This window comes from Hylobates moloch, unplaced genomic scaffold (genome assembly GCF_009828535.3).
Source record: "Hylobates moloch isolate HMO894 unplaced genomic scaffold, HMol_V3 SCAFFOLD_14, whole genome shotgun sequence".
Classification (NCBI taxonomy): domain Eukaryota; kingdom Metazoa; phylum Chordata; class Mammalia; order Primates; family Hylobatidae; genus Hylobates; species Hylobates moloch.
In genome coordinates this window covers 71791949-71814262 of record NW_026652289.1, presented here as the reverse complement: position 1 = coordinate 71814262, position 22314 = coordinate 71791949, and the positions used below count along the sequence as shown (strand labels likewise).

At 47.6% G+C, this 22314-nt stretch overlaps 2 protein-coding genes across 6 annotated transcripts in view; one reads left to right on the top strand and one right to left on the bottom strand.

The window, feature by feature from the left end:
- Nucleotides 1–11588, top strand: part of CAPN3 (calpain 3) — a 64230-nt gene extending 52642 nt beyond the window's left edge. Inside the window, exons 12-24 of one of the 2 annotated variants that reach the window (XM_032176033.2) lie at nt 1019–1188; nt 1506–1517; nt 2175–2383; nt 3124–3160; nt 7618–7731; nt 8715–8792; nt 9166–9223; nt 9310–9374; nt 9809–9877; nt 9969–10047; nt 10266–10382; nt 10669–10727; nt 11117–11588. In XM_032176033.2, the coding sequence (XP_032031924.1) occupies nt 1019–1188; nt 1506–1517; nt 2175–2383; nt 3124–3160; nt 7618–7731; nt 8715–8792; nt 9166–9223; nt 9310–9374; nt 9809–9877; nt 9969–10047; nt 10266–10382; nt 10669–10727; nt 11117–11143 (1094 nt within the window). In that variant the 3' untranslated portion in view covers nt 11144–11588. The other variant, XM_058427781.1, reaches the window with a different exon arrangement.
- A 621-nt stretch (nt 11589–12209) lies between these two features.
- Nucleotides 12210–22314, bottom strand: part of ZNF106 (zinc finger protein 106) — a 73761-nt gene continuing 63656 nt past the window's right edge. For all 4 annotated transcript variants that reach the window (XM_032176022.2, XM_032176023.2, XM_032176024.2 and 1 more), the window contains 5 exons: nt 22182–22301; nt 21590–21661; nt 20735–20806; nt 17207–17353; nt 12210–16770 (listed from right to left, as the gene is read on the bottom strand). In XM_032176022.2, coding sequence (XP_032031913.1) covers nt 16714–16770; nt 17207–17353; nt 20735–20806; nt 21590–21661; nt 22182–22301 — 468 coding nt within the window. In that variant the 3' untranslated portion in view covers nt 12210–16713. The remainder of the gene's footprint in view (nt 16771–17206; nt 17354–20734; nt 20807–21589; nt 21662–22181; nt 22302–22314) is intronic.

Genomic DNA, 22314 nt, shown 5'->3' with positions numbered 1-22314 from the left:
ATGCCACTGCACTCCTGCATGGGTGACAGAGTGAGACCCTGCCTCAAAAAAAATAAAAAAGACACACAAGAAAAATATCAGCATGTTGTTTGTTTTTGGTGGAGTTGATTGTGGGGTTATAGGGAAAGGAATTTAGCTTGGGACATGGAAAGTTTGAGGTTCCTGTAGAGTATCCCAGTAAAGATTTGTAATAGAGTATTGGATGCACATATTAGATAGCACTTGGTGATATGATAAGAACTCAAAAAATATTTGAGGAATAAAGGAAAGAAGAGGCCAGGCGCGGTGGCTCATGCCTGTAATCTCAGCACTTTGGGAGGCTGAGGCAGGCGGATCACCTGTGGTCAGGAGTTCAAGACCAGCTTGGCTAACATAGTGAAAACCTGCCTCTACTAAAAATACAAAAATTAACCGGGGATGGTGGTGGGTGCCTGTAATCCCAGCTACTTGGGAGGCTCAGTCAGAAGAATCGCTTGAACCCAGGAGGCAGAGGCTGCAGTGAGCCAAGACCGCACCACTGCACTCTAGTGTGGGCAACAGAGCCAGACTCCGTCTCAAAAAAAAAAAAAAAAAAAAAGTGAGAGAGATTGAGGCTGGGATATATGGCTCAGGCATCATGAGCGTGTAGGGGGCAGTTAAAAAGCAGAAGTAAGAAAGGTTGCCTAGGGAGGCAGGAAGGGTGAGGTGAGAGGAGAAGAGGCCCAGGACCAGATTCTAGTCACCAACAGCGCTTAAGGGACAGGTAAGGAAAACAAAATCATCAGCAAAGACTGAGAATGAAAGCTCAGAGAGGAAGGAAAAGCCACACATCCAATCAGTACAGCTCCATCTGAATAAAGGTAGCGGCCCCCCCACCCCCACTCCCAAATCATTAGACAAATGCCTGAATCTTGTTTTCTGTTGATATTTCCTAAGCACCTAGATGCAGGGAATAGAAATAAATGGTTCCCTCTGTCTCATCCACTTCCTGCCCTCTGAGAGGCGGCTCTGAATGCGTGCTTCCTTTCTGGGGGTGCAGATACTTTCTGGACCAACCCTCAGTACCGTCTGAAGCTCCTGGAGGAGGACGATGACCCTGATGACTCGGAGGTGATTTGCAGCTTCCTGGTGGCCCTGATGCAGAAGAACCGGCGGAAGGACCGGAAGCTAGGGGCCAGTCTCTTCACCATTGGCTTCGCCATCTACGAGGTGTGTAGTCCTGTTTGGCTCCAGCCCAGGAAACATACTTTCCTAGCAAGGACGCTTCCAAGGGCTTCTAGAGGGGTCCTCTGGCTTCCTCAATACCCAGTGACCTACAGAGCTCCTGGTGTCAGACCCACTTGTGTTTGTAACAAGCAAAAAATACCGGGAGGGGGTGGGCATTGGAGAGGCAGTGGAGCAGGCCTGGCAGGACAGGTGCCTGGGGGTCAGGCTTCCACATGCGGGCACAGTTGCTGGCATTCCCTTCCGCAGGCTCCTCATCCACATTCAGATCTGAAGCATCTTCCTTTCTGTTTCTCCTCAAGGTTCCCAAAGAGGTATAGCAGCAGCAGCGGCCAGCAGTTGTGTGCAGCACTACCCAGGGGGCCCCGAGTCTGTCTGTGGCTCGTCGAGAAGCTTCCTGGTGGGGTTTGTGGGCAGGACTGTGATAGGAGAGGGCCTTGCCTGCGTTATTTCCACTGCAGAGCAGGTGCCTCAGGGCATTGCATGACCCATGACTACCACCCCCAGGATGTGTACTTTCTCCCTCACACCACACTCTGCATGTCACACACACGCCTTTGCACACTCACCCTCCTCCACGCTCACAGCCACACACACAGTCACACAGATGCATTCTGAGGGTGGCTGCCCGCTTGGGATGGAGGAATCGCTTCCCTCAGAACCCAGCCAAGTTCTCTAGGCCTCCTGGGGGGTCCTTCCAGCCTGAGGGGCTTCGGAGCTGAGGAGCAGCTGTTCTGGTAAGTGTCCCTGAGTGTGGGGATGACACACTTGCCATTCACTCTGAATCACAACAGAAAAGGAAGAGAAAGTGAGGTAGGGAGGCTATTTAAGCCTTGGGAGTCGGAAGTAGGGAGGTTGAGACTGTGACATGGGTGACCAGGGAGTGGGGAAGGGACCCTTGGAGGTGGCTGTGGCAGGATAGGGCATCCCTCCCGAGGGGCTCATGTGCCCTGGGCTCTCCCATCTGTCAGATGCACGGGAACAAGCAGCACCTGCAGAAGGACTTCTTCCTGTACAATGCCTCCAAGGCCAGGAGCAAAACCTACATCAACATGCGGGAGGTGTCCCAGCGCTTCCGCCTGCCTCCCAGCGAGTACGTCATCGTGCCCTCCACCTATGAGCCCCACCAGGAGGGGGAATTCATCCTCCGGGTCTTCTCTGAAAAGAGGAACCTCTCCGAGTGAGTGCTGGCCCAGCTTTCTCACCTGTTTCTAAAAGCTCACGTGGCCCACTCCAGAGGTTGAAGGCATGAGGCAGCTAGACACGTCTCCTCTAGGGGTCCTTCTGCTGCTCCTGAGCTACTGGCCACATTACCCCCATTCATTCATTCATCCATTCTGCAGATATTTATTGAGCACCTACTATGTTCCAGGCACTCTCCTAGGCACTAGGGATAGAGTAGTGAAGTAAACAGAAAGAAACCCCTGCCTTCATGGAGCTTAATGTTCTAACATGAGACAAATTGGATAGGAAAAACATATGTAGCATGTTAGATTTGGAGAGGCAATATGGAGCCAAAATAAAGTAGGGAACAGGGATAGGAGGTGTTGGGGATGCTTGAAATTTTAGGTTAGCATGGCCAGGAAAGCCACATCCTGTCCCTGGCCACCACAGACGAGCTCATAGCCCCTGCCACTCTGATCTCTGTCCTTGGAAGATGCACCAGGTCCATGGGTAGGTGGCTGGGTCATGCCTTTGGGGGGCTCTGAGCAATACCAACAAGAACCTGTGTGCCTGGGCTTGGCTGTTGGGGATGGTGCTGACATGGGGCTGGTTCCTGGGGTTGGGGGTGTTCCAAGGGTTCTCTAGAGGCTGGTTCTGGCTTGGCTGCCAGGAAGCCGTGCACCAGAGCAAACCCTCCACGGGCCTCCTGCTTGCTTCTGGTGACACTGAGACCCCACATGTCTGTTTTCCTCACAGGGAAGTTGAAAATACAATCTCCGTAGATCGGCCAGTGGTGAGTGGTTTAGATCTTCTGTGTGAAAAGTCCAGAGGGTCCCCTTCCCTGACCATGCAGGGGACAGATGGTGCAGGAGAGAGTGGGCACTGGCAGAGGGAATAGGAGTCTGGGCGGTGCTGAGCAGTCCCTCCATGACACTGCAAATCCTGCTTGGCATGGCCGGAAGTAATGGGCCTTTTGCACCAGGGGCCATTGAGGCAGTTCAGGGGCTGGGAAATACGGAAGAGGGTCCTGGAAAGGAGAAGCAATTTGAACAATCAGAGGGAGGGAACAAGGCCACAGGAAGGGATGACAAGAGCCGCAGTGAACACTGGATTCTGAGACTGGATAACATTGGATTTCACACGTAGAGAAAAGAAAGTAAGCTGGTGCCGGACCTGGTGTCAACACCTGGATCCTCCACTTACCAGCGGGGTGACCTGGACAATTCCTATAATCCCTCTCACTCAGTTTCCTACTCGGTAAAACGGGAATAATAATGTGCCTTGCAAGGCTTTTGTGAGGCTTCATCAATGAGATGATGTATGTGAAGTGTCTGGCACAGCATGGGCACTCAAACAGAGGTGCTTTTTCACACTTTACACCTTACAAGGTACTTTTCGCATGTGTCATCGCGATACTTGCAAGGTTTCTGAGAGGTAGACGGGGTTATAATCCCTGGTGTTCAAGAAAGGAAGCAGAGGCTTAATGGGGTTGAATGACTTCTCTGAGTTCACAGAGCTCAGTAAGTGGCAGGGTTGGAACTCACATTCAGACTCTCTGACTCCAGACTTAGGTTTTTCCGCACCTTCACGCTGAGGCCAGCCCCAGGCAGTGAGAACCCCCAAGTCCGAAGCACAGAGTGCTGTGTGTTGGGCTCTGTGTGTTGAGGAGTCTTGTGACTGCCTTGGGGCTTTGGGCTGTAGTCAGTTGACAGTCCTTTGTGCTCTGTGGGGATGACATATGCCAATGGGAGGACAAATGCCCCTCTGAACTGTCTTCTGGGCAGTGATAGTCATGGTCATAATCCTGACCCTGAGCCAGTGCCAGGTCTCCAAGTGCCTTCTCAATGATCACAGGCGATTGGTTTTAGTGGTAGGTGTGTGAGGGTCTGTTCTGGTCATCTGGATGCTGGTCATCGGTGTGCAGTATTGATCAGGACCTGCAAACTCAAAAGCTTATGGGAGCTGGCACGTCACCTGAGTAGAGCAGGCAGGTGCAGGGGTTTTGATGTCCCTGCACTGACACAGTTGCCTGCAGTTCTCAACCGACATTTGGCTCCAGTGTCGACGGTCAACAGGAATGCTGGGGCCTGGGGCAATCTGGAAGATGCAGGGAGCAGGGCCCTTGGCTCAGCTGATAGTTGCAGCAGGGATTACAGGCCCAGGGCAGCCTGCCAGAGCTGCTGCTTTTACCAAAGAAAATCTCCCTATGTTAAATGCTTGCTCAAAGATTTTTAAAAAATATTCTATAAGTGAAAATCCATTGTCAGGTCAGTTTGAGTGAGCCATGTTTTCAGTGTTTTGGTAACCAATTTCATTTTTTTATTATTTATTTATTTATTTATTTTTGAGGCAGACTTTCGCTCCTGTCGCCCAGGCTGGAGTGCAATGGCATGATCTCGGCTCACTGCAACCTCCGCCTCTGGGGTTCAAGCAATTCTCCTGCCTCAGCCTCCTGAGTAGCTGAGATTACAGGTGCCCACCACCACACTTGGTTAATTTTTGTATTTTTTAGTCGAGACGGGGTTTCACCATGTTGGCCAGGCTGGTCCTGAGCTCCTGACCTCAGATAATCCACCTACTTTGGCATCCCAAAGTGCTGGGATTACAGGCATGAGCCAGAGCGCCTGGCCACCTATTTCATTTTTTAAAAAAGGAAGAAAGAAAACCTTACCCAGAAGATCTTTTTCCTTGCTATATGCAGCAAGAGTAGATTATAAAAACAAAGCCAGAGCAGTCACTGGTGTCTGGGCATGGAGGAGAAGGAAGAATTGTCTTCTCCCTTCACCCTCCATGCCCCTTTTTGGCTCCATGTGATTCAGATTTCTGGACCCTGGAGCCCCACCCCAAGCTAAAGACCAGGATACAGGGAAGCCAAATGCCACTGGTGGTTCTGAGAACTTGCTTTTCACTTATTCTGCATTTACTGTTTCCTTTTCTTATGCAGAAAAAGAAAAAAACCAAGGTAGGTGTGTGGGTAGACAGCATGAAGTGTGTGCACTCATGCATGTGTGTATGTGCATGCATGTGAATGTGTGCATGTGCATGTGAGCTCATAAGCGTGCATGCACCAGACTTGCCTCTTCCTCCCCCTCCTTCCTTGAGCTCCTGCTGGGGCTGAGCGTGCAGTAATGACAGCTATGATTTGCTGGGGGAAGGCTACGTGCCAAGCACTCTTCTAGGTGCTTTCCATGATTAATTCCATCCTCACAACAGCCCTATGGGATTAGTACTATAACTATCCCCATTTTCAGAGGGAGAAGAGGTACAGACTTGACTAACTTGCCCAAGGCCACACAGCCAGGGAGTGGCAGAGCCAGTACTTAGAGCCAGGCAGTCTGGGTCCAGAGTCCGCGTCCTGAACCGCAAGAGGCCATCATACACCATCAGATTTGGTGCTAGCATTTCTGGTGGTGCCTGGTGGTGATGGATCCATCACAGGGGTCCTCCGGATACTGATGCTGGCACAGACCAGAGCTGACACTCATCAGGCACTACCACATTCCAGGCACTGTGCTTGGGGTCAATCTCTCTCTCTCTTTTTTTTCCCCCAATTATAACAGTATCTACAAAGTAGGTGCTCTTATTTTTCCCCTTTCACAGGTGAGATAGACTCAAAGAAGTGAACTTGCCCAAGGAACAGAACTAATGAGTGGGGAAAATGGAACTGGAAACCATGTCTGTTTACTCTAAAACCTGAGTTTCTTGCCCTCTTTCTCTGGTGCCAGTCCCCTACACTTCAAGGCCTGTGTTGTCCAGACCCACACTCAGGCCTGCCAGTGTGTGCCTGGCAGGGATGCTCCATGGCCACACCATATCCATCCTACACATCCCCCCTCAGACTGTGACCTCCATTTGCTCTGGGATCCCCACGAGCTTCAGCTGCTTGAGCAAGACACTGCTTAGAAGGCAGAGCAAGCCAAGGCCTCTGGGGCCTGCTGGGAGCCAAAGCTGGGGAGCCGTTTCCATGGGTCTATCTGCTTGAGCTGTCCTAGATGAGCAGCATGGAAGGGCAATGGCGCCTGAGTCCGGGAGGGCTGCTTTTCTGCTCCAAGAGGCTCTGCCTGCCCCGTTGTTCTCTGCATTGCAGCCTCAATCCCCACAGCCTTGTCTTCCCCCGGCTTTCCCTACAGGTGCACCGCACCCACAGTGTTGGCGCCACGCAGCAGCCACTCTCTGTCCTTTTCATATCGTCGTCACTTGCACGAGCGTGTCTTGAAAATATCCCTTGTTTGTGTAGCATCTTAAATGTTTTTGCAGTATGATTTTGCATTCAGTATCTCATTTGATCCCCACAAGAGCCCTATGAGGAGGTAAAGCAGATTTTACCATTAAAGGATGAGTAAACTGAGGCCAGAGAGGATATTTCTTTTTGTTTTTTTTGAGACAGAGTCTTGCTCTGTTGCCCAGGCTGGAGTGCAGTGGCTTGATCTCGGCTCACTGTGAGCTCTGCCTCCCACGTTCACGCCATTTTCCTGCCTCAGCCTTCCAAGTAGCTGGGACTACAGGTGCCCGCCACCACACCCAGCTAATTTTTTTGTATCTTTAGTAGAGATGGGGTTTCACCCAGTTAGCCAGGATGGTCTCGATCTCCTGACCTTGTGATCTGCCTGCCTCGGCCTCCCAAAGTGCTGGGATTACAGAGTGAGCCACCGTGCCCAGCCAGAGAGGATATTTCTTATATGAGGGGCAGGGCTGGGATTCCAGCCCAGTGTTCTGATGGCTCACCCACTGACCATGCCACTAATCCGTGTCCTTTTTCAATCTATACTTTGCAGAGTCGTAGAGGTTCCTTTGAGGTGCCTCAGTAGCTGCCATGGTGATGTGGGGTGCTGAGGGCAAAGAGCTCTGTTCTCATTAATCAGAGAAGCTCGTGTTTTTTTATAAACACCATGTTTCTGCAGGAAATTTAATTTGAACAGTGTTTCCATCTGGAAAAAAAGTCTACAAAATACTTGACAATCACTGCATTAGATCATGCTGCTTTTAGCATTCTTAGCATTTCACATGCTGAGCTCTCAATACTCTACCACGAGGAGAGATGGAGTGGGTATGAAAAGATAAAGAACTGAAGTCACACGGCTTGTCAGTGGCAGAGATAGAGCTTGAACCGAGGTTGAAGAGCTCCCGCCTATTCTTTTCCTCTTCTCACTGGATAAAGCTGCTCCAAGAGAGGTGCTGCCTCAGTGTGCCCGTTCAGACTGTAATCCTCCCTTCCTTCCTGCCTCCTCCCTCCTTCCCTCCTCTCTCCAGCCCATCATCTTCGTTTCGGACAGAGCAAACAGCAACAAGGAGCTGGGTGTGGACCAGGAGTCAGAGGAGGGCAAAGGCAAAACAAGCCCTGATAAGCAAAAGCAGTCCTCACAGGTGTCTGGGCACATGGCATGGGTGGGGTGGCCAGCACGCTACAGGGGCCTCCTATGCGCTTGGGATACACAGGGGCTGGAGGCTTCCCAGGAGTTTGTCTCGAACATCTGGAGGTTTGAATTTGTCCCACTGATCTTTTCTCTCAGCAAGTTCCCCTGAAATTTGGGCTGCTGCTTGGGTGAATATCCCAGGATGGGGGTTCCATTCTAGGAGTGGACTGGCAGGCTGAGCCTCCCATGGAGCTGATCCAGCCAGGATAGAGAGAAGGGGAGGCAAAGGCTGAGACAGAACCAGCTTGAGAGCGGAGGCGCAACTCTTGTCTCCTGGTGGCCTTGAGCATTTCACAATCGGGGATAAAGAATAGGAGCAGAAAAGTGGGGCTGACATCAGAAATGGGGTCCTCTAGAGCTCACGGGAGGGTGTTAGATTGGAGTGGGAGCTTAGTGGAGGTAAGCCTTAGAGGCAAAAATCTCCAGACCAATCCAGGGCCCCTCTTCTATGCGGGGGCCCCTCTTCTATCCAGGGCCCCTCTTCTATCTGGGAGCCCCTCTTCTATCCGGGGCCTCATGCAGTGGGGCCTAGGGGAGGTTCTCTGAGGACTTGGCCTTGACGACAGGGTGGCTGGAGGAATCAGAACGGTCAGAACTTCTTTGACCTGCGGGCACCTTTAGTTGGAATGGTCAGGCCTGGGATGGTGGAGGGGGCTCTTGCGGGTGGGGACGGGTGGCGGGGAGGAGGCTGTGTCTGCATGGCCACCACATCTCCTTTGGCTGGGGGCGTCAGGGCTGGAGAGGTGTGAAGAGTCCCTGAGGCCTCGATGTGTCTCACTCCAGCTCACCAGGTCTGCATTTGTCCCTGTCCCCAGCTCCTGCTGCCACCTCTGGCCGTTTTAGGCACTTGGCTCCCTTGGCCCAGAGGAGCTTGCCTCACAGGCCTGTGCACCTCTGACCCCTGTGAACCAGTTTTCCTTTGTGCCTCCACAGCCACAGCCTCGCAGCTCTGACCAGGAAAGTGAGGAACAGCAACAATTCCAGAACATTTTCAAGCAGATAGCAGGAGACGTGAGTACCTCCAAGCCCAGGACGCCCACAGGTGCTTCCTTCTCTCCTGGATTAACTGCTCAGATTACCAATTATTTCATTATTGTTTGGTAGAGGTCATTTTGGACTTTGGTGGAGCCAGGGGATGTGTGTGTAGCACGCAAATCCACAAGCCCTTGAGTTTTGGACTGCTGGGGGGCTCAGAGGGCTTTTTGCTCTGAGCTGCCCATGGTGGTCCCAAGAGCTGAGGTGCAGTATCTGGCCCCCCGTCTTCCTCAGAAGAGCTCCAGCTTCCCATGACATAATAGCACCGACAGGAATTTGTTTTGCAAAGTGTCTGCGCCAGGAGCTGCTGTACTCCTGAACCATGACCCTCCTCTCCCTTCCTCTTCAGGACATGGAGATCTGTGCAGATGAGCTCAAGAAGGTCCTTAACACAGTCGTGAACAAACGTGAGTTGCTCAAACCAAATGGGGGTGGGGTGGCTGGGGAGTCCCACTGTCTCAAAGCAGCTTCTCACTCTTCTCCATTCCCCCAGACAAGGACCTGAAGACACACGGGTTCACACTGGAGTCTTGCCGTAGCATGATTGCGCTCATGGATGTATCCTTCCTGCCGCCCCTTCCCGACCCTGTCATCAGCCCACAGGGGCCAAGGCAACATACAGGGTGCCTAGTCAGGCAAAGGGCCCTAATTTGTGCCCAGGGAAACGTAAGGAGACCCTGATTCAGAACATCTTGGATACTCCTCTGAAAGGGGTTGTTAGAGGCAGAAGTGGAGGACGTTGGGTTGTAACTGCCCTAAACCCTGTGCTTCTCTCAGGCCTGCCCAAGCAGAAGTGGTCCTTAGGAGAGCGGCTCCCTGCGTTATAGAGTAGGTGCAGTCTCTGACTGGTGGCGGAGTGGAGGGGAGGGTTAAATACCACAACAGGGCAGTGGGCAGGACAGCCCAAGCGGAGTCTCCTAGACCCTCCCTCCAAATCCAGGGGGATTTTGCTGTGTACTGTGTGCTGTGTAGCCCTGACCTCCCTCCTCCAGACAGATGGCTCTGGAAAGCTCAACCTGCAGGAGTTCCACCACCTCTGGAACAAGATTAAGGCCTGGCAGGTGGGAAGAAAAAATGAAGTGTGGGAGTCAAGAATGGGGTTGATTTGGAGATTCAGTGTGTAACCTCCATCCTCAAATTTTCTATTGCCAGAAAATTTTCAAACACTATGACACAGACCAGTCCGGCACCATCAACAGCTACGAGATGCGAAATGCAGTCAACGACGCAGGTTGCTGAGAAGGAAGGGGTGGCAGGGATGTGGACCTGAGGCGGTGGGAGCAGGAATGGGAGGGGACTAGGCTACTAGGGCCCCACTAGAGAAAGGAGAGGGAAAGGGCTTCTCACTTTCCCTTCCCAGGTCACAGAGTGGCCGAGAGGCAGGGAAAACAGAAGGCAGGCCCAAGGCCTCCAGCTCCACATCCACCTCTAACATGGTCCCCTCCACAGGATTCCACCTTAACAACCAGCTCTACGACATCATTACCATGCGGTATGCAGACAAACACATGAACATCGACTTCGACAGTTTCATCTGCTGCTTCGTCAGGCTGGAGGGCATGTTCAGTAAGTGGGGGAGGGGGGCTGCCCTCTGCTGTCTTGCAGGGGCAGTTGTGGCAACAGGCATCTCACCTGATAATCTCCAGTCTGCTCCATCCAGGCTGAACAAGGGCCAATGCCCTCTTTAGGCCCAGAATGGGATGGCAAAGGGAGGGTTACTGGTGATTCTCTGCCTGCAGATCTTTGTGCTGATGAGGGACAGCACTGGGCACATGGTCCTCTGAGGGGAAGTTACAGCAGTAGAGGCAGGGTGTGCCTGTAACTGGCCTCTGGCCTGTGCATTCTTTCACAGGAGCTTTCCATGCATTTGACAAGGATGGAGATGGTATCATCAAACTCAACGTTCTGGAGGTAAAGCATAGGCACAGCACATTCCCCCTACACATTAAAACTCAAGGTGGAGGGGTCAACGGGGCGGAATGGACCCAGGGTGTGCTCATTTCCACACAGTGGTGGAGGGAAGGGACAGGAACAGAACATGGAGGGAGGCTCAGCGGGCTCCCAGGACACATGCACTTGAGGCCCAAAAGGACCTCTGCTCCCCCAGTCACTTGATGCGGGAAAACATGCACCTTCTTAGGGAAGATCTAGGAGAAAGGAAACAGTAAGCCACTGCTTCTTGGAAAATCTTCCGGGGGTCTGACCTGCTGAGACTGTTCCCTTTCCTCTTGCCCCATAAGATTCCTAGGGCGGGGGTCACTCTTTTCTGATCTACATTCTGATCTTGGGACTTCTTTCAGTGGCTGCAGCTCACCATGTATGCCTGAACCAGGCCTCATCCAAAGCCATGCAAGATCACTCAGGATTTCAGTTTCACCCTCTATTTCCAAAGCCACTTACCTCAAAGGACCCAGCAGCTACACCCCTATAGGCTTCCAGGCACCTCATCAGTCATGTTCCTCCTCCATTTTACCCCCTACCCATCCTTGATCAGTCATGCCTAGCCTGACCCTTCAGTAAAGCAATGAGGTAGGAAGAACAAACCCTTGTCCCTTTGCCATGTGGAGGAAAGTGCCTGCCTCTCGTCCAAGCGGCCTCGATTCTGAAGCGAGTGCTCCTGCTTACCTTGCTCTAGGCTGTCTGCAAAAGCCCCTGCCAGTGGCACTCAGCACCTCCTTGTGCTAGAGCCCTCCATCACCTTCACGCTGTCCCACCATGGGCCAGGAACCAAACCAGCACTGGGTTCTGCCTGGTTATTTTAGGAGAGGCCTGCTGTGGGGTAAACTAACTCAGTGGAATAGGGCTGGTTACTTTGGGCTGTCCAACTCGTAAGTTTGGCTGCATTTTGAAAAACGCTGATCTAAATAAAGGCATGTATATGGCTGGTCCCCTTGTGTTTTGTTGTCTCACATTTAGATATCAGCCATAGCATGCCTGAATGGCTTCCAATCATACACTCACCTATCACCTAGAAGAGAACAATGAAAAACACACAAAAAACAAAATCTTGAACCCCCTTTAATCATGCCTATTGCTATTTCTTGAGCATAAGAATGGCTCAGATACTTTCCAAGACATAAAAGGGAGGCAGAGGAATAGTTGTTGCTGTAAAAGACATCAAGAATAAATGGGTCATGTGCAACGGGAGGGGCCGTTTACCTGAATGTAATGGAGTGGAGATTGAGCCATCCTAGCTCCTCTGCTCACTGACTGACCTGTCGTATGACCGTGGACAAAAACCTGAATGCAGCTGTTTGCTAAACTTCTCTGGACCATGGCCTGCGGCATAGCTAGAAGCATCCTGTGTTTTCCACCCAGTCTCCTTCTTCCTCGCTAAGCCAACATGGAAAGGGCTGACCATGAATGTGCAGACAAGGTAACGGAAGTCAACTGTCAATTAGTAAAAGTACTTTATTTTCCTCTTGTATTTGCTTTATATCTTGCTTTACAAAGTTACGAAGTTCACAGCTTTATACCAAAATGTAAGAAGGCTATTTGCTTATAAACGTTTTTGCAGTCAGGTGTCATCTGATTTCATTCTTCCAATCCATATTCAATATTAAAAAAAATCAGAAACCAAGGGTGCTGGAGCAGCTCTAGGGCATATATTTCTCTTAAATAGGAGAGAGATTTTCAACAGCTTTTCCTCCTTGACCCCCTCCTCTCCCAAATTATTTGGGTCACTACCTTGAATTTAGAGTGAATCTGGGAAATTTAGTCACCAGGTAACCCAGCAGGGCCATATACTTGGGCTTGGAGGTGAGGTTAGAGGTTAGTGTCTAACACAGTAGGTCTGGTTCCTATGAGGAGTTCACATCCACTTGCATAAGGAAACCTAGTCTATCCCAAATCACCTCCACCACAACTTCTATTCCTATTAGACCACTTCTCTTAAACCAGAGGGACCTGATGATTTGGGGGCAGGGATAAAACCATTATTTTATAAATGGGGCAGGTATGGCCTTCATAATTCTAGAAGCTCCCGTTTAGGTAACAGAAACAAAATTTAGATGTAAGCATAAACTGCAATTATTTGAGCAAACCAGAGCGTACGTGCTGTTCAAATCCCACTTCACAATATACTTCAATCTCACCTCCAATGAATTCTCTTCCATAAAATATACCATTCCACTAAGTATATACCTACTCCCACCAAATCATCCACATGCCTCATCACTAAAGTTGTCCATTGTATAATCTACCAGAAAAAAGACAAAATAAAACCTGTGTTAAGCAGATGATCACTTAAACAGTAATAATATTGCCTCTAAATTAAAGGTAAGTCAGGAGCTGAACACTCAACTGTTAACTCTTCTGGGGAAGAAAAAAATTTTTCCCACAAAAGCAGGAGTGCAGTAGTAAGTAATGACTTTCTCTCAGATTCAAGTAACATCAGGTCAAGATAACCTTTGCTGTTAGAGTTTTGTTTGCATTGTGTGGAACTGCTTTATAAACTGAGTAGAGAGGTATGCCAAAATTATTTTTAACCTAATTAAAAACTTTCACAGAAAACTTGAAGTGACTGATACTTTATCACAACAAACTGCCATTTAAACACTAGCATAGGTACACAAAAAGATTTATACTATGGTCTTCTTGGCTTTAAGCCATTAGAATTAGACAAAAGCAACCGAGAATAACATTCTAAAAGTGGCTCCAACTACTTTAAAGACATTAGTCAGTTTTTGTCAGGTCATTTAATGGTTTCCTTCCTTCACAAAGCCACTAAATGCCAGAGTCAACACAGATCCCTGAGCCATAGTTCTTCTCTGAGGGGAAACAGGGTTATAATCAGTCACAACATTGTGGAAGACATTAAAAAAAGAAGGCAAAGTTCTGCATAATTTTCAAGATACTTGTAAGTAGTAACACACAGCCATAAGCAGCTACAATGCTTATGGCCCCTTTATTTCTTAATAGAGGGCTAGAACGGTCATTTTGGGTAACACACTAATCTGGCGTTAAACGAATTTCACATGTTCTTGAAACAAATGCATTACTGCCACTGCTTCAGAAAAAGCCTTTGTGAAATGAAGAAAAATATGACAAACACAGGTTCCCACACGTATACATACATACAAAGGAACCTGCACACTTGCACACACACAGGCAGATATAGGCGCACAGTTCCACCAAAGCGAAGTCCAAATCAGAGTTCTTACTGATTCTACCAGTCTGTAATACTCTCAGAAGTTCCCCACAACTGCCCAACACCTCACCTACCCTTTTCCTGCTGCACAAAGGCTCCTTCACTCTCATCTTTTCGATATATCCTCAGGCAGGGCAGAAGGGCACCATGCCGCAGAGCATTTGAGGCTCTCTCAGCACACTGCCAGCCAGCGTGAAAATGCGGCTTCAGTACAGTCCAGAGAAAAGGGCCAGGTTTAGTCATCAATCCAAATGCATTTTCCCGGGAAGTGACCATTCCCAAACCCACAGAACAGCTTGGCTTCTCTGGATATCGTTATAGGAAACAGGGGTGAGAGGTGGGAAAAGCTTCTTAATCTCATGCAGGAACAGCACAAATATTTAATACACCTTTTGCAACAAGACCTTCTCTGTTCTCCATTAAGCATCACGTAAATCTCACTAGTGTGGTTAACAAAATGGCTTTCACCAAGGACAGAAGTCAAGAGCTTGTGGGGCCATTTATTATCTAGTACTAGGCCATTCATTATCTCCTAGATTAACTCTCTTTTTTTTTTTTTTTTTTTTTTGAGGTGGAGTTTCACTATGTCGCCCAGGCTGGAGTGCAGTGGTATGATCTTGGCTCACTGCAACATCTACCTCCAGGGTTCAAGTGATTCTCCTGTCTCAGCCTCCTGAGTAGCTGAGACCTACAGGCACATGCCACCACACCTAGCTAATTTTTGTATTTTTAGTAGAGACGGGTTTTCACTATGTTGGCCAGGCTGGTCTGGAACGCCTGACCTTGAGTGATCCACCCGCCTCGGCCTCCCAAAGTGCTGGGATTACAGGTGTGAGCCACCAGGCCCGGCCCCCTAGATTAATTCTTGACATTTTTTGGATCAAGTAAGAACCACTGGAGCCTTTCCTGGAAAAAACAACACATACTCAGTCTCACACACAATTTCTGGGGGCTCACAGACCCTCTTGAAGCCTATCCATGAACCCCCTGGTGAAGTCCCCCTGCCCGATAGCCTGAGGGAAGACATGTGAGTGGATGTGTGTACATTAACAGGGGTGAAGACAGACCTGGATGCTCTGTAATCCCAGAGAGCATGAGGCACCATGTCCCAAAGCTTGGTATGTGGCCCTGGGCTCCTCCCCCTTATTTTATCTCTCTGAAGAAGCTTTCTGTTGTTTTTTTTTTTTTTGAGACGGAGTCTCACTCTGTCACCAGGCTGGAGTGTAGTGGCGCGATCTCGGCTCACTGCAATCTCTGCCTCCTGGGTTCAAGCGATTCTCCTGCCTCAGCCTCCTGAGCAGCTGGGATTACAGGCGCATACCACCACGCCCAGCTTTTTGTATTTTTAGTAGAGACGGGGTTTTGCCATGTTGGCCAGGCTGGTCTCCAACTCCTAGCCTCAGGTGTTCTGGCTGCCTCAGCCTCCCAAAGTGCTGGGATTACAGGCGTGAGCCACCATGCCCGGCCACTTTCTGAGTTTTGAGGATCCAGAAACAAAATGCTGGAAAGCAACACTCCTACAGGTTTACTGATGAGTCCGGAGAAAATCCAAAAACAAAGCCCCATTGAGGGTTTGTGAATTTGGCTGTTCTCAGTGGCCAGGCAGAGTCTCTGCTCCACTCTTCTTTCCCAGCTAGCAGGGAAGTGAAGGCAAAGAACTGTCTCAGAAACAAGTCTCTAGGAAGTCTGCTTGAGGTCCTAAAAACTGTATTCAGATGCTTTATTCTAACCCCCTCTCCCCCACCATCTTAGGTGCTGCAGGGGGGTGGAAAACACCCCGTGAGCCCAGAGGAATACTCGATGGCTGCCATCAGTCTAGGCACGGCCATACAGTGGGAGAGATGGAGGCTGGCAACTGAACAAACCAAAAGGGTTCAAACCAACATTAGGCTTGCAGGGTCAGACACTAGAAAGGAAGATAAAGGTACACCTCCAGTTCAACAGCCTGACAGGATCTGTAGCAGGTAGTGCCCAGGTTCAACAGCAGATGTAAAGGTAGACGTTAGGTCTACGCACTGCCTCACACTGAGCTTTCTATCCACATTTACAGAGGTTTACTAGGAAGTGGTGTCTGTAAGGACTTGTCACTATGTGATTTGCTTTCTGAATTCCTAAAAGATAGTCAGCAGAGCAGCCACTGTTTGTCAAAAATCTACTGTGTCCTTTAGCACTTAAAGTCAGCTCTATCTATAAAGCAAGAAAAGTGACACACACTGCACATAATTGTTAAGAAAACTATTTCCTTACAGTTTAAATACCCAGCTATTACAAATGGAGAAATTAAAACTGATCCTGAAAGTCTAGCACTTAAACAAACTTGTACTTAAAAGCCTGACTATAGGTTTAAACCATCTTAAGAACATAAACTAAAAATTGCAAACTGAAATCAATAAAGTATACATATGATTAGGGTCAAACTGGGTAACCAATTAGGATCTGTGTCTTTAATAAACATCTGGAGAATGCAAGTAGCATAAATCACTATATGCCATGCTATCCCAGAGGAGGGATAACAGAGGAGTATGGTTCCTTAACATCTGTCTAAATCTATTTAAAACCTCCAGCAAGAACTTAAAAGTGTAATCTATCATCCCATAGAGCTGCCCAGACTTATGCTAGGGGTACGCCTGGCTAGTAACCACTTTCTCCTTCCTTGCTTCACCGAGGAAGGGAAGAGAGTGGCCTGTGTGGGGGGCCAATGTGAAAATAGTTCAACTAATGACTTCCCAACATGGGAGGCAAAAAACTTCATGAATCAATTTTGCTGTCATCTTCAGCATGTCGTTCAATATGTCCTGCAGCATCCTAGGAATGAAGGGAAAAGGGCCCATGAGAGAGAAGTTAATAGTAAGACAGGAGAAAGTCAAAGCCAAGGAAAGCCACGTGGGTCCATTCCACCTAGGATCCAGACAGGAAAGGTAGTTAGGAGCCAGCACTTTGCTAACTTACATGAAACCATGTACTTAAAGGTGAGTTGTTGTCTCAGCACAAGAGCACTGTAATAAATCTCCAGGTTCAGTTACTGGATTTGAAACATCTGAAACATTCTCTTCAGGCCCTTTCTCAAAAATGACCTAATTCTTCATTAAGCTACCCCCCAAATCTCTGAATCATAAAAAGAAAAAACCCTAGGCCCTCCCTATATATGGCAATTCTCAATAATAAAACAAAAAAGGTTTGCTAGCCCCTGCTCTGAGCAGTCTACTGAATCCCAGGCAAACCTCAAGTCCCACTAATGTACCTGTTTGGATCCTTTCCTAGCAGTGAAAAAAGCATCGCAGTTCTTCCAGCGACATTTCAGAGTCTGGAAGTTGGGATTAGTGTGGTCGGTCAGCAAGTGTTGTTTTAAATGATCTACAACGCCAAATATCAGAGAGCAACCATGCCACTGGAGAGAAAGAAAATGAGGAGACTCGGTGAAAAAGGGTGCAGTGAACGTGAATCAGAACAGCCCCCACCTGGATCCCATACGCACTATGAAAGCAAAAAGCCAGCCCCTTATTTTAAATTTATTCTTGGCTAGAAAAGACAACAAAGCCAAGGCAACTAAAATATCAGTATAATGAGGAATCTTGAAAATACTGGAAGAATCTTTTGATATTTTGCGAGGGCACAGCACTAATGTAGCAATTACAACTTCTTAAATCAGGAAAAGGCCAGCAAATATTTATGGATAAATTACCATAAAATTCTGTTTAAACTGTATTTTTTTATGTTGCCATCATAAAATTGAGTTTCTATCTTAGTTTATTCAATACAAAAGGCAAATACCTTTCCTATAATACTGAAAGGGCCCTTTTTTTTTTGAGATGGAGTTTCACTCTTGTTGCCCAGGCTGGAGTGTGGTGGCACGATCTCGGCTCACTGCAACCTCTGCCCCCCGGGTTCAAGCAGTTCTCCTGCCTCGGCCTCCCAAGTAGTTGGGATTACAGGCGTGCACCACCACGCCCAGTTAATTTTGTTTTTTTTGTTTTTTTTTTTTTTTTAGTAAAGACAGGGTTTCACCATGTTGGTCAGGCTGGTCTCGAACTCCCAACCTCAAGTGATCTGCCCACCTTGGCCTCCCAAAGTGCTGGGATTACAGGTGTGAGCCACCACACCTGGCCCAAAAGGGCTATTTTTAACAATTCTAAGAACTGTTGAATGTAAATGTGAAAATAAAAATGTCTGATAAAGAAAACTACATTTGTGGAAATATTTATTGTAGAATACTGTGTTTGCCATGGAAGCCTGACTTTACTCACAACCTTTGTCACTTGAATCTCAATCTTATGAATACCTACTTATTTTTTTAAGCTATAATTTTACTTATAAACGTGGCTTAATTTCATGTATTAGAAAGCATAAGCTAGTGTCTTATGCTTCCTAAGTGGTGGCTCAGTGGGATTACACCCTGTAATCCCAGCACTTTGGGAGGCCGAGGTGGGTGGTTCACTTCAGCCCAGGAGTTCGACACCAGCCTGGGCAACATAGTGAGACCCTTTCTCTACCAAAAATAAATAAATACAGGCTGGGCGTGGTGGCTCACGCCTGTAATCCTAGCACTTTGGGATGCCGAGGCGGGCGGATCACCTGAAGTCAGGAGTTCAAGACCAGCCCGGCCAACATGGTGAAACCTGACTCTACTAAAAATACAAAAATTAGCCAGGCGTGTGGCATGTGCCTGTAATCTCAGCTATCCCGGAGGCTGAGGCAGGAGAATCACTGGAATTTGGGAGGTGGAGGCTGCAGTGAGCCAAGATTGCGCCACTGCACTCCAGCCTGGGCAACAGAGCGAGACTCCGTCTCAGAAAAAAATAATAAAAATGATACAAAGGCCGGGCGTGGTGGCTCACGCTTGTAATCCCAGCACTTTGGGAGGCCGAGGCGGGTGGATCACGAGGTCAGGAGATCAAGACCACGGTGAAACCCCGTCTCTACTAAAAATACAAAAAAAAATTAGCTGGGCGTGGTGGCGGGCGCCTGTAGTCCCAGCTACTCGGAGAGGTTGAGGCAGGAGAATGGCGTGAACCCAGGAGGCGGAGCTTACAGTGAGCCGAGATCTCGCCACTGCACTCCAGCCTGGGCGACAGAGCGAGACTCCGTCTCAAAAAAAAAAAAAGATACAAAAATTAGCTGGGCATAGTGGCACATGCCTGTAGTCCCAGCTACCAGGGAGGCCGAGGTGGGATGATTGCTTGAGCCTGGGAGGTTGAAGCTGCAGTGACGGTTGTGACCACACCACTGCACTCCCGCCTGAGTAACATAACAAGACCCTGTCTCAAAAGAAAAGAAAAGAAAAACAAGGAAGCATAAAGACTCTCTGTCTTGGCTTTTCCCTACAGGCTTGTTGGTAAAGTCTTGTGATTCTAATTCGAACACATGTTTATTTCTTAAAAGTAATGCAGGCCGGGCACGGTGGCTCATGCCTGTCATCCCAGCACTTTGGGAGGCCGAGGCAGGTGGTTCACAAGGTCAGGAGTTCAAGACCAGCCTGGCCAACATGGTGAAACCCTGTCTCTACTAAAAGCACAAAAATTAGCCGGGTGTGGTGGCGGGCGCCTGTGTTCCCAGCTATTAGGGAGGCTGAGGCAGAAGAATCGCTTGAATCCCAGAGGCGGAGGTTGCAGTGAGCTGAGATCGTGCCATTGCACTCCAGCTTGGGCAACAGAGTGAGACTCTGTCTCAAAAAACAAACAAAAAAAAAGTAATGCAAAATTAAGTTTTTCCTCTGTCAGTACTACTACATCCTTCTCTCTATAAAGCCAGAGGTATCTTCCCCATTTCTCTCTAAAGATTAACTCTATTTGTGTACTCTGGATCCTGTCATTCAGTAGTGCCTCCTTATCCATGGTTTCACTTTCTGAGGTTTTAGTTACCTGTGGTTAACTGATCTTCAAAAATATTAATTGGAAAATTCCCAAAATAAACAATTCTTGAGTTTTAAATTGCACATTATTCTGAGCAGTGTGATGAAATCTCCTGCCATCCCACTCCATCTCGCCCAGATGTGAACCCTCCCTTTGTCCAACATATCTACACTATATTCGCTACCGCCTGTTAGTCACTTAGCCCTCTTGATTATCACATCAAAAAAACATAGACCGTATCCCCCTTGGATAAAGAGGAACTGTACTAGATTTTGCTTGCCTTCACTGAGAAAATTAAAAAGCAAAGATAGTAATATGTAAAGAGCTGAAAAGTCACTAAGCTGTGGACAAGCGTAAAGTCAAATTTTAAAATGGAGAGTGTCAAGTTCACACCATCAATGCTGAAAAGGATCTTAGGGTTTTAGGGAAAAGCTACCATTGTTAGAACTGACGAAAAAGAATTAAGGCTTATAAGAAATAGTGTGAAAATTTTAAGGGTTAATCATCAGTCCTAACCCCAAAATAAAAAACACACAATTCAGCCTGATGAACTAAGGTTTAGAACTTACAAGACCTTAAATTTTTATTTGCCTATTCCTCAAAAGCCAATGAGGACACAAACCAAACCATTAACACTAGTAATCTCTGATGAGCGGGAGTAGAGGGGGCAGTGCCATTACCAAAATAAGCACTTCCACTTTTTATTTCATATATTTCTGTACTGTTGTTTTCTAAGCATGTATTGATTTTATAATAAAACAAAACCACCACCTAGGAGACAATCTGTGATCTACAGTGTAAGGCATAAAGTAGATGCTAAAATATAAAAATGCTACACTGATGATAACGAAGATCTATCAATTAGCCTAGGGTGAAGCAACCTCTAGAAGTCCAGTGACAGGAAGAGTTTCACTCCTTACCCAACAGCGGTAATTCTGCATCAGATTAAGCCTCACAGCCTGAATACTGCCATCATAACAGCCAGTGTAAATCTGGAGAAAGAGTGGTTTATAATATCAGACCAAAATACACACAAACTACAAAACACCCTCAAAACAAGAGTCACAAGCTCCTTGCAGCAGCTACAAGAAAACAAACACCTAAATCAAAACCAGCTCCAGAGTAGGAGAATGGGAAAGTATTTTCCAGATCTTCTAGTCTAGGTATTTTGCAGCTGTGCTCCTTAGAAAGCCACTCGGGACCAGAGCAGAGAGGAATGGCAGGGCTCAGAGTCACCCACTTGTCCTTTGTACTTTAACTGGGGTAGCCCTGGTTTCTATCGGGTGCTCTATGTTAGGCACCTGTATTTCCCTGGAAAAGAAAGGATTCTACTACTCAGAGTCTGAAAACATCCATTCTGGTTCAACTCCATAACTTAAAAATAAAATAAACAAGGCTTAGCAGGGTTACGTGAGTTGGCTTCTACTTTTAGATCTGCTGTAACCATGCCACACTGGCCAAATCTCCTGACTCCATTCCAGTGTTCCATTCAGATCATGTCTCTGGAAAAGGCACCACTCAATTTTTTGAAGCATCTTAAATTTACCTTCTATTAAACTGTAGTTGATGCTACCATTTTTATTGTAATAATTTTGGCTGTTAATAGACAATGGAATATTCAACACTGTCCCCTGGTTACTTCCCTATTATGCCAAGAGATGGGAAGGTACTTAACAATGAGGCATATCAGAAGCAGATGTCACTTTTGGAAGTGACAAGAATTTTTTAGCAAACACATTCAAAAGCAAGTATCTTACATGACAAATAACACTCACCATGCTTTTATGGATGGTCATACACATAATCATGTCTTTGTGTCCTCCATAAACTTGTAATCGATCATGAGACTTAGGCAGAAAAAAAAAAAAAAAGAAAGAGAATTGAAGTTACTTATACCTTGCGTTTAATAAATACAGTCCCTAAAGGCCTTTGGCAGGTTTAAAACCACACCTGAGGCACTAAGTGGAAGCACTAGTAGCATTCTAACAGAAATATAATCTAAAGGCAATTTTTCTTTTACATTCTACTACTCAAGGAGAGAGCTGGTAATTAGAAGTAATAAAATCAATTTTGTTAGAATCAGAGTTTCAAACTTGAAACTGCACACAAGGAGAACTACACAGGTTTTAAGAGACTGGAGTTGCTCTCCAGAAATTAAGTTTTGACACCCATGACCCAGATCAAGTATCTCAGAGCAGTTTCTGAAAGTTGTCGTCCACAGGCCAGCTGTTTCATGATTATCTAGAATGCTTGTGAAAATACAGATTCCTGAGTTCCATCCCACCTTACTGTATCAAAAATCAACACTAAACCCAAATAGACAATCTCCCCAAATCATTCAAGCAAAATACTGAATCTAAATTCTACCTGTAATTCATAGACACGAACAAATTTATCCAGGCAAGCAGTCACCATCACTTTTCCTAGGATATTCACCACAGTCACTGCATGATTGTGACCTTTATAGATCCGCACGAGCTCACCAGTCTGTCAGAAGAGA